Genomic DNA, 13,966 nt, shown 5'->3' on the forward strand with positions numbered 1-13,966 from the left:
GTATTTAGACTTCCAAAAGGCATTTGACAAGGTGCCACACAAAAGATTATTGCTTAAGATAAAAAATCACGGGATTGGGGGTAATATTCTGGCATGGATAGAGGATTGGCTATCTAACAGAAGGCAGAGAGTTGGGATAAATGGTTCATTCTCGGACTGGCAATCAGTAACTAGTGGTGTTCCACAGGGGTCAGTGCTGGGTCCCCAACTCTTTACAATCTATATTAACGATTTGGAGGAGGGGACCGAGTGTAACATATCAAAGTTTGCAGATGATACTAAGATGGGAGGGAAAGTAGTGAGTGAGGAGGACATAAAAAACCTGCAAGGGGACATAGACAGGCTAAGTAAGTGGGCAGAGATTTGGCAGATGGAATACAATACTGGAAAGTGTGAGGTTATGAACTTTGGCAGGAAAAATCATAGAGCAAGTTATTATCTTAATGGCAAGAAACTGGAAAGTACTGAAGTACAAAGGGGTCTGGGGGTCCTAGTGCACGAAACTCAAAAGGTTAGTATGCAGGTGCAGCAAGTGATTAAGAAGGCCAATGGAATGTTGGCTTTCATTGCTAGGGGGATAGAATATAAAAATAGGGAGGTATTGCTTCAGTTGTACAAGGTATTGGTGAGACCGCACCTGGAATACTGCATACAGTTTTGGTGTCCATACTTAAGAAAAGACATACTTGCTCTCGAGTCAGTACAAAGAAGGTTCACTCGGTTAATCCCGGGGATGAGGGGATGGACATATGAGGAGAGGTTGAGTAGATTGGGACTCTACTCATTGGAGTTCAGAAGAATGAGAGGCGATCTTATTGAAACATAAGATTGTGAAGGGGTTGGATCGGGTGGATGCGGGGAGGATGTTCCCGATGATGGGTGAAGCCTCCGATCGGAAAATACGGGCCTCTAGATTATATCACAAAATATGAGTAACAAATAATTTGGAATCCTATTTCCTGAGCATTGAATACAAAAGGTACTTCTAGGCATTGACTTACAGCAGTAATTACATAGAATTACCAATTAGTTTATTGCACATCATTTGTAGTTCCTCTGCATCTTAATTTGATGGTAAATTATTAAGACATCCAATTGGAGGTACGTGGAAATTATTCAAATTTATTAGGTGAAATGAGGCAAATGACCCAAGCCGATGGCATAATTCATGATGGTAAAAGGTGGGTAAGAGAAGATACAAGATAGATTGTCTCCTTCATTGTGCTTGGGGTACACTCAGTTTCTAGGCAGTGTGAAGGGAAATGGGGCCAGAGACTCTCTGGCCTGGATTAGCTTCTGCCATGCTGTCCCATATTGGGTGGTTCAGTGATGGAAACAGTGGAAAGATCAGGCTGTGAAGCCTATTACCGCATTCCCTCCCCTACCGCTATTTTCCACTCCCACCCACTTCGCCAGCCGCCCTCTTCAATCGTTGTATGCAAATGATGGAGGAGAGACGGGACCTGGTAATCTGCTAAATTTTCCTGCCTCGTGCTGCTGATCCTGCCAACCGCAAGCACTGCCAGGAGAAGAGTGGTAGTAGCCCCTCCCTCCCGGAACCATGATAGGGTTCCCCTTGTCCTCACCTTTCACCCCACCAGCCTCCACATTCAACGGATCATCCTCCGCCATTTCCGCCACCTCCAAAGTGATCCCACCACCAAACGCATCTTCCCCTCCCCTCCCCTTTCAGCATTCCGTAGGGACCGCTAGGGCACCCTAGTCCACTCCTCTATCACCCCCAGCACCACTTCCCCTTCGCCTGGCACCTTCCCGTGCAAGCGCAGGAGATGTAACACCTGCCCTTATACCTCCCCGCTTCCCACTGTCCAGGGCCCCAAACACCCCTTCCAGGTGAAGCAGCGATTTACTTGTACTTCTTGCAATCTAGTATACTGTATTTGCTGCTCACGATGTGGTCTCCTCTACATTGGGGAGACCAAACGCAGATTGGGTGACCGCTTTGCAGAACACCTCCATTCAGTCCGTAAGGGTCACGCCGAGCTTCCGGTCGCCTGTCATTTTAATTCACTGCCCCATTCCCACTCGGACCTCACTGTCCTTGGCCTCTTTCATTGTTCCACGGAAGCTCACCATAAACTTGAGGACCAGCACCTCATCTTCCGATTAGGCACTTTACAGCCTTCCGGACTCAATATCGAGTTCAACAATTTCAGATCATAACCTCGGCCTCCATTACATTTTTACTTATATTTTTTATCCGCACCTTTGTTTTGGCCCTTTCCCCTCCCCCTTTTTTTTCTCTCTCCCACATGGCAGCTGTCTCCCATTCTGCCAGCGCATTTCACACCTAATCTAGAGCCGTCTTTTGTCTCCACTAGTCCTATCACCATCTCGTCTCGTTTTGAATACCTCTTAATGTCTCTTCTCTTTTGTTCTCTCCCAGCCTGGCCTCTTAATCTATTTTATTTCCTGTGCTTCTGTAGTCTTGACAAAGGGTTTTCACCCGAAACGTTGACTCTATTTTCTCTCCACGGATGTTGCCTGGCCTGCTGAGTTTTTCCAGCATTTTCTGTTGTTATTTCAGGGTAATAGTATTCCCTGGATAAGTGGCAAAAGACTTGTTAACGCTCTTTTTGGAAAGAAAGGGTCCAATTGTGGGCACCTCTCCCACTCCTCAGGTCTAATTCACTGACCGGTTTCAGGCTTTGGCCCCATCTGCGGCCTAAAAAAAATTAAATTATAGATCTTTGGAGCTCTTCTGCCCTCTTTAAGTGGCCTCCGACTCTCCTGGTGGTGCAGAACCTATCCGCTGCAGTACTACTGGACTTTCTGTCCCTGGTAGCAGTAGACTCTCTCGTGAGGAGCCCGCCAGGAGACCGCCCTGCATTGCTAATGAGCCCTGACCCAGGAAGATGGGGCGGGTTCACGACGGGATCAATGGAACATAAGAACATAAGAAATAGGAGCAGGAGTCGGCCATTTGGTCCCTCGAGCCTGCTCCGCCATTCGATAAGATCATGGCTGATCTGGTCTTGGCCTCAACTCCACTTCCCTGCCCGCACCCCATAACTCTTGACTCCCTTATCGTTCAAAAATCTGTCTATCTCCACCTTCAATATATTCAATGACTCCGCCTCCACAGCTCTCTGGGGTAGAGAATTCCACAGATTCACGACCCTCTGAGAGAAGAAATTCCTTCTCATTTCAGTCTTAAATGGGCGACCCCTTATTCTGAAACTGTGCCCCCTAGTTCTAGATTCCCCCATGAGGGGAAACTTCCTCTCTGCATCTACCCTGTCGAGCCCCCTCAGAATCTTATATGTTTCAATAAGATCACCTTTCATTCTTCTAAACTCCAATGAGTATAGGCCCAACCTGCTCAACCTTTCTTCATAAGACAACCCCTTCATCTCAGGAATTAACCTAGTGAACCTTCTCTGAACTGCCTCCAATGCAAGTATATCCCTCCTTAAATAAGGAGACCAAAACTGTACGCAGTACTCTCGGCGTGGTCTCACCAACGCCCTGTACAGTTGTAGTAAGACTTCCCTACTTTTATATTCCATCCCCCTTGCAATAAAGCCCAACATTTCATTAGTCTTCCTAATTACTTGCTGTACCTGCATGCTAACTTTTTGTGTTTCATGTACTAGGACACCCAGATCCCTCTGTACCGCAGCATTTTGTAGTCTCCCTTATTTAAATAATAGTTTGCTTTTTTATTTTTTCTACCAAAGTGGATAACCTCACATTTTCCCACATTATACTCCACCTGCCAAATTTTTGCTCACTCACTTAACCTATCTATATCCCTTTGCAGATTCTTTGGGCTGGATTTTATCAATGGAGGCGTGTAGGAGGCGGGACTACAACTTTTGGGGTTGTAGTCCCGCCTCCATCGAGTTGTGGCCAACCCACTCAATTTTCACTTGATTGACCTGGGCGGGCTCAGCAGGCCAATTAAGGGCCACCCAGCAACAGGTGACGTCACAGGTTGACATTTCATCTGTCGAGAGCTTTTGACAGATGAAATATCAGCGTTGGACAGCTCTTTGAAGCTGTCAAACACTGACAATCTGTACTCTAAGTTAATTCCTTCCTCTCAGGCTGATTTAGAGATCTCCCCGGAACAGAAAGCTGAATGCTGCAGATTTTGACAACTCACGGCCATTCTGCTTTCTGTGCCGGTGAGATGAGGGACTCCCAAGACCTGAAGGAAGGAAGGCTGCAAAGGTAAGTAAAACTTCTTTAAACACTTTACACACACCAAACACACTTACCTCTGCACTCATGCACCCATCACTCACCTGAACACCGGACATCTCGAATCCTCCAGCTCGACGGTCCGCCTCGGCGTGGTTTGGAGCCATCGGGAAGCCCACACTTCAGGGATAAAAATAGGGATTAGGCTAAAAACTGCCTGTTAAGTACCTGTTAACAGGCAGTTAATTGGCACTAATCCCCTTCCCACCTCGGGGAGGCGGCTCCCAACACATTTGGGGACCAGCCTCCTGTGAGACGGGCATGGAGGCAGGTTGGGGGCGGGATGGGTTCATGCCCCCCAATTTCGCGATTTTAACCCCCCACATGCCTCCAATCCCGCCTCAACGGCCTGATGAAATTCGAACCCTTTGTGTCCTCTTCACCACTTGCTTTCCCACCTATCTTTGTATCGTCAGCAAATTTGGCTACATTACGCTTGGCCATGAAGTCTCATGACAAACCTCCTCCGGTGGCAGGAGAGAAATTCAACTCACTGTATTCGATCACGGCCTCACTATGCCAGGGGTTTCTAAAATGGAGTAGGCACAGGCCCAGAAACACTGCACGGGTTCCCTCTCTTTGGGCTTCTGGCCCTTCTGGCTGACAATCTCCAGAAATAGCCAGAAGGGCCTGATGCCAGTGACCAGCAGCGCAGTTGTAGGTCTCTCAGGCATGCAGCTACCCTCAGATCAAGCCTCTGGCAAGGAGCAGACCTCCACCAGGCCATGCAACTCTGAGCAGACATCTCCCCTCACAGGAGCAGTGCACCTCTGGTATGTTGTACTGGTGAGTCATTCAGTGGGACCATAGAGGAAAATCCGCTCCCTCATTTCAGTGAAGTGAGACTTTACCTGTTGGTTGCGCTGTACAGAAACTGAAGGCCGCAATCCTTGTAACCATGCTATAATCACAGAAACATAGAAACATAGAAACTAGGAGCAGGAGTAGGCCATTCGGCCCTTCGAGCCTGCTCCACCATTCAACGAGATCATGGCTGATCATCCAAACCCTAGCACCCGGTCCCTACACCGACTGCCATCCCACCCAAGCCCTATCCCCGTAACCCCACATATTTAATTCCCCCCTAACACTAAGGGCCAATTTTTATCATGGCCAATCAACCTAACCCGCACATCTTTGGACTGTGGGAGGAAACCGGAGCACCCGGAGAAAACCCACGCAAACACGGGGAGAATGTGCAAACTCCACACAGACAGTCACCCGAGGCCGGATTTGAACCCGGGTCCCTGGCGCTGTGAGGCAACAGTGCTAACCACTATGCCACTGTGCTGCCCTTAGACTACTGAACGGCATGGATCATCATTGTTAATGTAAAAATTCACTAAAATGTCAAGAAATGCAGAAGACAGTCAAAACCAAAATAATGACTTGGAAACGGTTGGGAGAGCTAAACTACAGATCAATAAGAAATACAAGTCATCTGATCAGGAAATTCAGTAAGTGGGGTAGAGCCTCTGATCCGGTAAATTGTACATGGATGTAGTAGGAGTGGGCTTGATGGGCTGAATGGACTTTTTCTCTCGGTTATGTTTCTTAAATGATTTTGTCTTCTGGAGATTGTAATCTTTACTATAGGAATGGAGATACAAAATACTTTATACATAGTGGTAATAATGTCTGACTGTGCGAAGAAGCTTATTAATGAATCCTTAAAAATTGCTGTAAACAGTGGTATTCTTTCTAGAATTTGACAGTGCACAGAATTATAATTAACTTCATTATCATTTTTTCAATTTATCTTTCCGTTTTAAAAATAAATATCCTTTTTATTTAGTCAGGGAGTGATGATGCTGGGTGATGGTTGGAAGGATAATTAGACCTGTTGTTGGGAGAGAGCTGAATTTCCATACGCAGTGGAATCAATGTTGAGTTGATGATTTAACTCGCTACAAGAATTATTTCAACACCCTCACATCTACGGATTTGACAACTCTTTCAAACCAGTATTTCCAGTCATGTTAGAAGCACTCACTATTTAAACAAAACTGTTCAAGCAAAGGATCAAATTGAAAAAATCAACAAAAAATGATACTACAGATAATAATCAGTAACAATTACCGTTTAAACTAAAGCCAGGATTAGTAACAATGCAATTTACTTTGATAGAGTATTATTATCATTTTTGACTACATTCTTTTGTAATTTTTCTGCACAGACAATACTTGATGGCTTTACATAGCTTTTTCTGCAACCGTTATGTGCATATTTAAAATACACCACATTTGAGTTAATTTTCTAGGTTATGAGGGCATGGTGAATTTCTAAATATAAATCTACTTTTTTTATTATGATTTTCTCAAGCAGCAAAGTGTGTAAAGTGACCTGAAAGAAATAAAACCAGCATGTGAGACAGTGAGGAAGCTGAGCCAAATACCGAGGGCAGCACGGAGAGGGAAGACAATCCTGGGCTGTCCTTGTGGTAAAGTGCTCCGCATGCCTTAGACCCACTTGTGGGTGTCTAGATCGGCTGTTATCATTGATGCCAAGGCCATCATTTTTGTTGCTGTGGCACAATATATCATCCCTTCAAAAGACAGACAATGCTACAATTGATCCTTTACAGTACATCAGGTAAATAAAAATTGCATGCCTAATAAATTGTTATTGGATTCTTTGGGTTATATAATATATTTGGTTATATAATACATGTAAAACATATGTGAACTATTCATTGTATTGTTATAGGGTGGCTCTGTTTTTAGATCATGTTTAAATAATAAGCAGTAGCAGTTGCTGATACTTCAAAATCTTGCCCGTCCTTTATATAACTAGCAGCAGGTTTGAGTTAACTCCTATCCCTCCCTGCTCAATTCTGCAACAGTTTCTCCTGACTGGCCTTCAACAGGGGCCTTAAGAGTCATAGAAACATAGAAGATAGGAGCAGGAGTAGGCCATTCGGCCCCTCGAGCCCGCTCCGCCATTTAATGAGATCATGGCTGATCATCCAAATTCAGTACCCTGTCCCTGCTTTCTCCCCATATCCCTTGATCCTTTTAGTGTCAAGAAATATATCTAACTCATTCTTGAATATATTTAATGAATTGGCCTCAACTGCCTTCTGTGGTAGAGAATTCCACAGGTTCACCACTCTCTGGGTGAAGAAATTCCTCCTCATCTCAGTCCAAAATGGCTTACCCCTTATCCTTAGACTGTGACCCCTGGTTCTGTCCTCCCCCACCATCGGGAACATCCTTCCTGCAATCTAGTCTGTCTAGTCCTGTTAGAATTTTATAAGTTTCAATGAGATCCCCTCTCATTCTTCTAAACTCCAGCGAATATAAGCCTAATCGACCCAATCTCTCATACGTCATTCCTGCCATCCCAGGTATCAGTCTGGTGATTCTTCGCTGCACTCTCTCCATGGCAAGAACATCCTTCCTCAGATAAGGCGACCAAAACTGCACACAATACTCAAGGTGTGGTCTCACCAAGGCCCTGTACAACTGCAGCAAGACATCCTTGTTCCTGTACTCGAACCCTCTCGTTATGAAGGCCAACATACCATTTGCCTTCTTAACCGCCTGCTGCACCTGCATGCTTACCTTCAGCGACTGGTGCACAAGGACACCCAGGTCTCGTTGCACTTCCCCTTTTCCCAATCTATTGCCATTCAGATAATAATCTGTCTTCCTGTTTTTGCCACCAAAGTGGATAACCTTAATTTACTATCACGCACTTTACAGTAGGAGCGAAACTCAGAACAGTCAAACATCTCTAGAAATGCTTACCTGTTGATTGTTGGCTTAAAATCTCTCTTCCCGTTAATGAAGAATATTACCATGTTTTATCTTGTTAAGCACAGACAATTCAAAGTTTCTGTGACATGAAATATTGTTGTCTTTGAAAATGAGATTCAGTTTTGACATAATATTGATCTAATAAATACATTATTTACAATGTATTATGGTCACCTTCAGGCATATTCATAATTGGCAAATTTACACATTGGACAAGTTATATTCACAATAGATTATTTGCACTGACCAGATACTAACTATTTATACTAGTGATACAGGGCTGGATTTTCTTGGGGTGGGCGGGTTGGGAGCGGGGTGGCTCCGAAGCAGGCGAGAAACCGTGGAGATTTTCATCTGAAGCCTCTGTTTCCCAGCCGCAGCCAGCCAGATGGCAAGGCTGGCTGGCTGCAGGTGGGTAGGCCTGCGGCACTAGGCCCTCAAAGGAGGGAGGGATTGGGTGGGGGCCGGTACCGGCCTCCGGCAGATCGGGGGTGGGGGGGTGGGGTTTGGAGGGAAGCAAGGGATCGGGACCATTGAGGGACCGGAAAGGGGCGGGGGGGGAACAAGAGATCGGAGCTTCCGGAGGATCAGCGGGGAGGGAAGCATGAGATCGGGGCCATCATGGGATCGGGGTGGGGGCGGTGGGCAAGTGGACATCGGGGCCATCAAGGGACCGGGTGGGGGGAGGCAAGTGGACATCGGGGCCATCAAGGGACCGGGTGGAGGGGGCAAGTGGACATTGGGGCCATCGATGGACCGGGTGGGGGGGAAGGGAAGCAAGAGATCGGGGCTGGCCACCAGAGGATGGAGCCAGCCTCAGGATCATCGGTAGAGGGGGGGGCGTCCAGGAAGGTGATCGGAGGCCTCGTGAGGTAGACTCCGATCTCGGGGGGTGGGTTAGGCAGGGACCTTGGATCCAGGAGGTAGGTATAAAGGCACTTACCTCCTGGATGCAGCAGTCCTCGCCTTGCTGTAACTGCCGGGTTTTACGAGTTGTGTAAAACCCGACCACATGCAGTTAAAAACAAAATGGAGGTTAAGGAAGAGGCTTCCAGCCTCATTATAATATTTAAATTGACATCCTGCTTCCTGGGAGCGGATTGGCTGCCCGCCCCATCCCGCCTCCGTTAAAACCGGTGGTGGGTGGGTTGGAGGCGGGTTCAGGTCGGGAATCCGATTATTAACAATTTAACTACCCACACGCTCCAAACCCACCTGCTTCTTTTAGGTTAAAATTCCCCTGAATGTCACTGAACATTACAGGATTTCGCTGCAGTGAGTAGAGTTGGCTCAATGGGAGAAGATTAGCATGAACCCGTTCTTCATGAATAGGATCCCAATTTTGTTAAATATTGTGCATTGAGGAAATTCATTATATAAGTGTTTTAGTAGTAGGTAATAAATGAGTCTAGAGACCACAGCGGAAAGTACTGCTTTATGTTACTGATTCCCAACATTGACCTGGGTTTTGTGCTGTTCACACTGTTCATGGACAGTTTGGAGTAAAGTACTTCTTGCAATATTACAATATTTGAATAATTGATTGTATTTGCACACATAATAGAGTACAGTGGATAACATTCATTGTTAAAACATAAGAGGCTTATGCATGTTTCATAGGCTAATTATCTAGCCATTAATGTACCAAATACGTTACAGAAAGGCTGTCTGATGAATGCTACTTAAATATGAGACTGAAGCTTTGCTGATACCTGTGCTGCAGATAAAAATAGCTTGTGTTCTGGAATAGGGGACCTAAAGTTGTATTCATTAGTTCTGTGCCCCATATTCCAGGACATAACCCGCTAGAGGCTGCTATAACTTTAAGTTATGAAATGTTTGTTCCAATTTTCCTTACTTTTCCTCCCATACTGCTTTATGTCAGTGTCCGGCGCTGTTCATTATTCTGCCCGGTGTGACCTCATTTGATTATTCAGTTTGGAGATGTTTACATCTCTGACGTCACCAACAGGACAAATTATTTTAATAATCAAAAAAGAAGAGTGGGGCTTCCTTAGTGAGCCAGATGGTAAAGGCTTTGCCTGTTGTAAAACTACGTCACACGGGTCCGGAAAGCCCCAGGTTTAGTTAGCAGTCTGTGAGTTTGTTTCTACCCCAGGCCATGGCAGCAATGGGGGTATTACTGGTGGGTGTATTACTGGGGGGGTATTACTGGGGGGGGTATTACTGGGGGGGGGGTATTACTGGGGGGTATGTCACCATGTCATCTCCCATGTACATTCACTGCTCCAGCTTGTCAGCGATCAGAAGTGGCAACCCTGTCCGAATTTCCCCCACCCTCCGCCGCTGGAAAGTACCTGTGAGCACAGAATTGGGCTTTGCAGCGACACCCCTTTCCTCATGATGCTCACTCTTTCGAGTCACAGATATAGAAGGATAGAAGTACAAGAGGGCGGCCAGCACCCACAGAATTGTGCCCCAGAATGACTAAATACCTTCAAGGAAGAAGGGGGAGAAAATTGAGAAGCGGTGAGGTGGTGGGGGGTGGGGGGTGGGGGGTGGGCTGGTGGTGGTGCAATAGGAAAGGAAAACAAATGGATAATGAAGCAATATGGAGTGAAGTAAGAAAAAAATGCACCATGTAGACGGGTAGAAATTCATCTCGGGCAGTGGTGCTGAATGGGCGGTATCGCACCGAACGCCCATTATAACCCCGCCCCATATTCGGTTCCATTGAAGTCAATATAACTAGCAGCCTATTCCATACCACCCCCTTTCGCACCATCGCCCAAGATGAATTTCTACCCCACAGTATTTTGGAATGTCTGGTTATGTTTCATCACTTATCAAAGTATGTCATCATGGCATCTCCCATGTACTTTCACTGCTCCAACTTGTATTGCAACGCTGTCCTTGCATTTCACAGGTCCTCCAGTAAACGTTACATGCAATATTTTTATCAACAGTTTCGGCTCTGTCACGGAGACCACAATGGTAAGTGTTGATGGCCACTGTCAAATAACTTGATGTCTTGTACGGTAGCAGCTTGTCAATTTTCTTTCTTTTGTTTTATCATTCAAATTGCAGGTCCTCCTGTTAATGTTACATGCAACATATTTATCAACAGCTTTGGTTCAATAGCAGAAACAACAATGGTGAGTGGGACTGAGCATTGAGGCCATCTTGTAATATATTGCTTAGTTTGTCAGCCTACCACCAGGGCCTTTACCAACCAGGTGACCAGAACCAAGCTATACCGCTCCAAATTACTTATGCCAAGTGCCAGTTCCTATTCTGTGAATCATTGGGTGTCGAACCACTGGTTATGGATGATCTGTCCTAAGAGTTAATACCAGCATGAAATATTTTTAAAAAAACATAAAACCCCATTATAGTCTTTGTAAAATGTAGTGTTCGCATTGTGGATAAAGTAAGGTGAGTAGATGGCCATTCTGTTGAGAAGTACTTTGTTCAACTAATAAAAATTTCCATTCCTAAAATTTTTTTTTTTAAATACATTGTCCTGGAATTTCATCGAGGGGTGTAGATAGCAATTTGCACCAAACTTTACGCCAAAGTTTCCTGAGCGTCCCAACAGCTTACAAAATGTAAAAACTGCCATAAAACAAATGGAAATCAGCATAAACAATGGGAACCTGAGGAAAATGTGGAACTTATGCCACATTCCTTCTTTAAATCCCTCTTTATGTACAAAAATTAAAGTTTGAAGCCATCAAAGCATGCTTCAAGAAAATGCAATTTCAATTTTTAACGTAACTCATTCTGATGCCATAATACTGCATTCATGGATGCAGAAAATACAGTGCAGGTCTCAGTGAGCAGAAATTAAAAAAAATATATCGCTTAAAACATCAGCATAAAACACCAGAAATATGAATTTGGGTCCAGCCCATTCAGAATCGGCGTAAATACAGGAAACTCGAACAATCTGGTCTTTTGCATAGGGGGTGGAGCCAGCAAAGGGTTTGTGAGGTTTCGCAGAATCGCGTAAAAGATCGTGGAAATTCAGGCGTTGAGTAAAAACAGGCATAAGTCACTTATTCCCGAATTTCCTCGATCGTTTGCACAGAAAATTGGCATTATGCTGTACTTACGCTGTTGTTTTGCTAAAAGATTTCAGGAAATTACGGACCATTATTGTAAAGGTGGACGTGTTTCTGAGGCCTTGAAATCATGCTGTGTGAAGATTAATGTATGAACACTTAACTTGTATGCACACTAATCCTCACACAGCATAATTTTGTTAATTAAATTCCTTTGTGCAATATTTTAATGGAGGTGCTTGGTGATTTATTTTAAATAGATTAACACCTCCGTTAAAATAGCAGGCCAAGGGATTCCATGGCAACACATTAAGCAGCCGTATGTTAATCTTCATGCAATGTAAATTCAAGGCCTAAGGAGATTGAATTTTAGAGCAGGAACAGATTGTTGCTGTAACATAGCTTCTTGGCTTTTATATACTGCAACGGTTCAAGAGGAAGTCTCACCACCAACCAAGGGCAACGAGGGATGGACAATAAATGCCAGCCTTGCTAGCAACATCCATATCACGAGAATGAATAAAAAACAATTCTAAAATTATTAACAGTATTGTGGTAAAGCACTTACAGATGCATTTTCCAATCAGCAAAGTTTATGTACAAACACTTAATAAGCTGATACTTCATTTTTTGTGTGCTATTTTTATGCAGACATTAATCCATTTATTTTAAGAGAGCTACCTATTTAAAATAAGTGGGTTAACATCTGCCTAAAAGTAACACACAAAGGAAAGTAGCATGAATGTACTAAATACTTGTACCTAAACGACATCAACAGGAAAATATACGTCAACTAATTATTGCTTTTTATACCAAACAAGGCAACAATTGTTCAGACAGAGAAATATCTGTAAATTCCACAGATTTTAAATCTGCTGTTAAAACAATTTAATTTTATTTTAGGCATCATAGTTAGCCCTAAAATAAAATACTCTGCTTCATAAATAACAGTTCACCTGCCGGCCAGGGAATCGCACAACAATATCAACCAATAATTCTCAAATATTACAAGGCAGTTGTACTGCACATTGTGCATTGCTACAAAGCCGTTTTGGCCTTGCAGCAGTACAAAGTGCACAGTATAACAGCACCGGCCTCAGTTTAACGGAAATTGTGTTAACAGAGGAGCTAGCCTCACACTGCTTAGGGTTTGCACTGGCCCCAGTCAAACAATGCAAAGTCAGCGTTAAAAAGTTGTTCTTCTGGGAACTGTTTAAACTTTATGTTGAAACTCTAAATGCTAGAGAATAAGGCACTGCCTTTGGGAAAAATTTCACTCTCTCTGACCAAAAACAATGCACATCCAAGGATAAAAAAACAATCAGTGTTGACGAGTTCCCATTTCTGAGCAGTTTCAAAATGGAGAATGATTACTATACAATCTTAGAGCATGTGTAGTCTACTCCTCAATTCAAAGTCACTAAATTCATATTATCAGCTAATTTAACTTTTTAAGTACTAGATTCCTACTTTGCTGTGCTACTGATTATTCAAATAACTGAATATTTCAAATGTTTTGTACAAAAAATGATCTGGAATTATCAGGAGCAGACTCTAATTGCATTGTTTTGATGGAATCTGAATGAGTGCAAAGTTGAATTTGCACCTATCGGCAACATAGAGAGGATTAGACTATCTTGAACTGCTGTTCAACACACTGCACCTTAACAGGGAGAGGATGTGATTTGCATACATTCTGACCGACAAAACTTGAAAAAGCTGATGAATAGCTTCGAAAAAGATGAGAAATCAAAAAACCGATGCACAATGTCCCCTTCCTCTGCCCCCCCCACCCATTCTCCAGTCTCTCAAGCACTTCAGTCCTCAACCCTCATCACTCTGCAGCTTCCCACCATCTCCTCCCCATGATCTTTCCAAACTTAACTCTCCTTTGAGACCCACCTCCTGCTCCCTTGACCATAAAAGTTGACGGAGCCACCCAAATCCCAAATGCAT

General features: G+C 44.2%; 1 protein-coding gene across 3 annotated transcripts in view; it reads left to right on the forward strand.

Moving 5' to 3' along the window:
- The window catches only part of LOC147107352 (glycine receptor subunit alpha-2), a 273,836-nt gene that overhangs the window by 64,158 nt on the left and 195,712 nt on the right, over window positions 1–13,966 (forward strand). For 2 of the 3 annotated variants that reach the window (XM_086006290.1, XM_086006291.1), the window contains exon 3: window positions 11,034–11,101. The exons of the other annotated variant lie outside the window; for it this stretch is intronic. In XM_086006290.1, coding sequence (XP_085862416.1) covers window positions 11,034–11,101 — 68 coding nt within the window. The remainder of the gene's footprint in view (window positions 1–11,033; window positions 11,102–13,966) is intronic. 3 annotated transcript variants of the gene reach the window in all.

Source organism: Somniosus microcephalus, chromosome 14, assembly GCF_052327205.1.
Source record: "Somniosus microcephalus isolate GS21.2 chromosome 14, FLI_Smic_1.0, whole genome shotgun sequence".
In the NCBI taxonomy this organism is placed as follows: domain Eukaryota; kingdom Metazoa; phylum Chordata; class Chondrichthyes; order Squaliformes; family Somniosidae; genus Somniosus; species Somniosus microcephalus.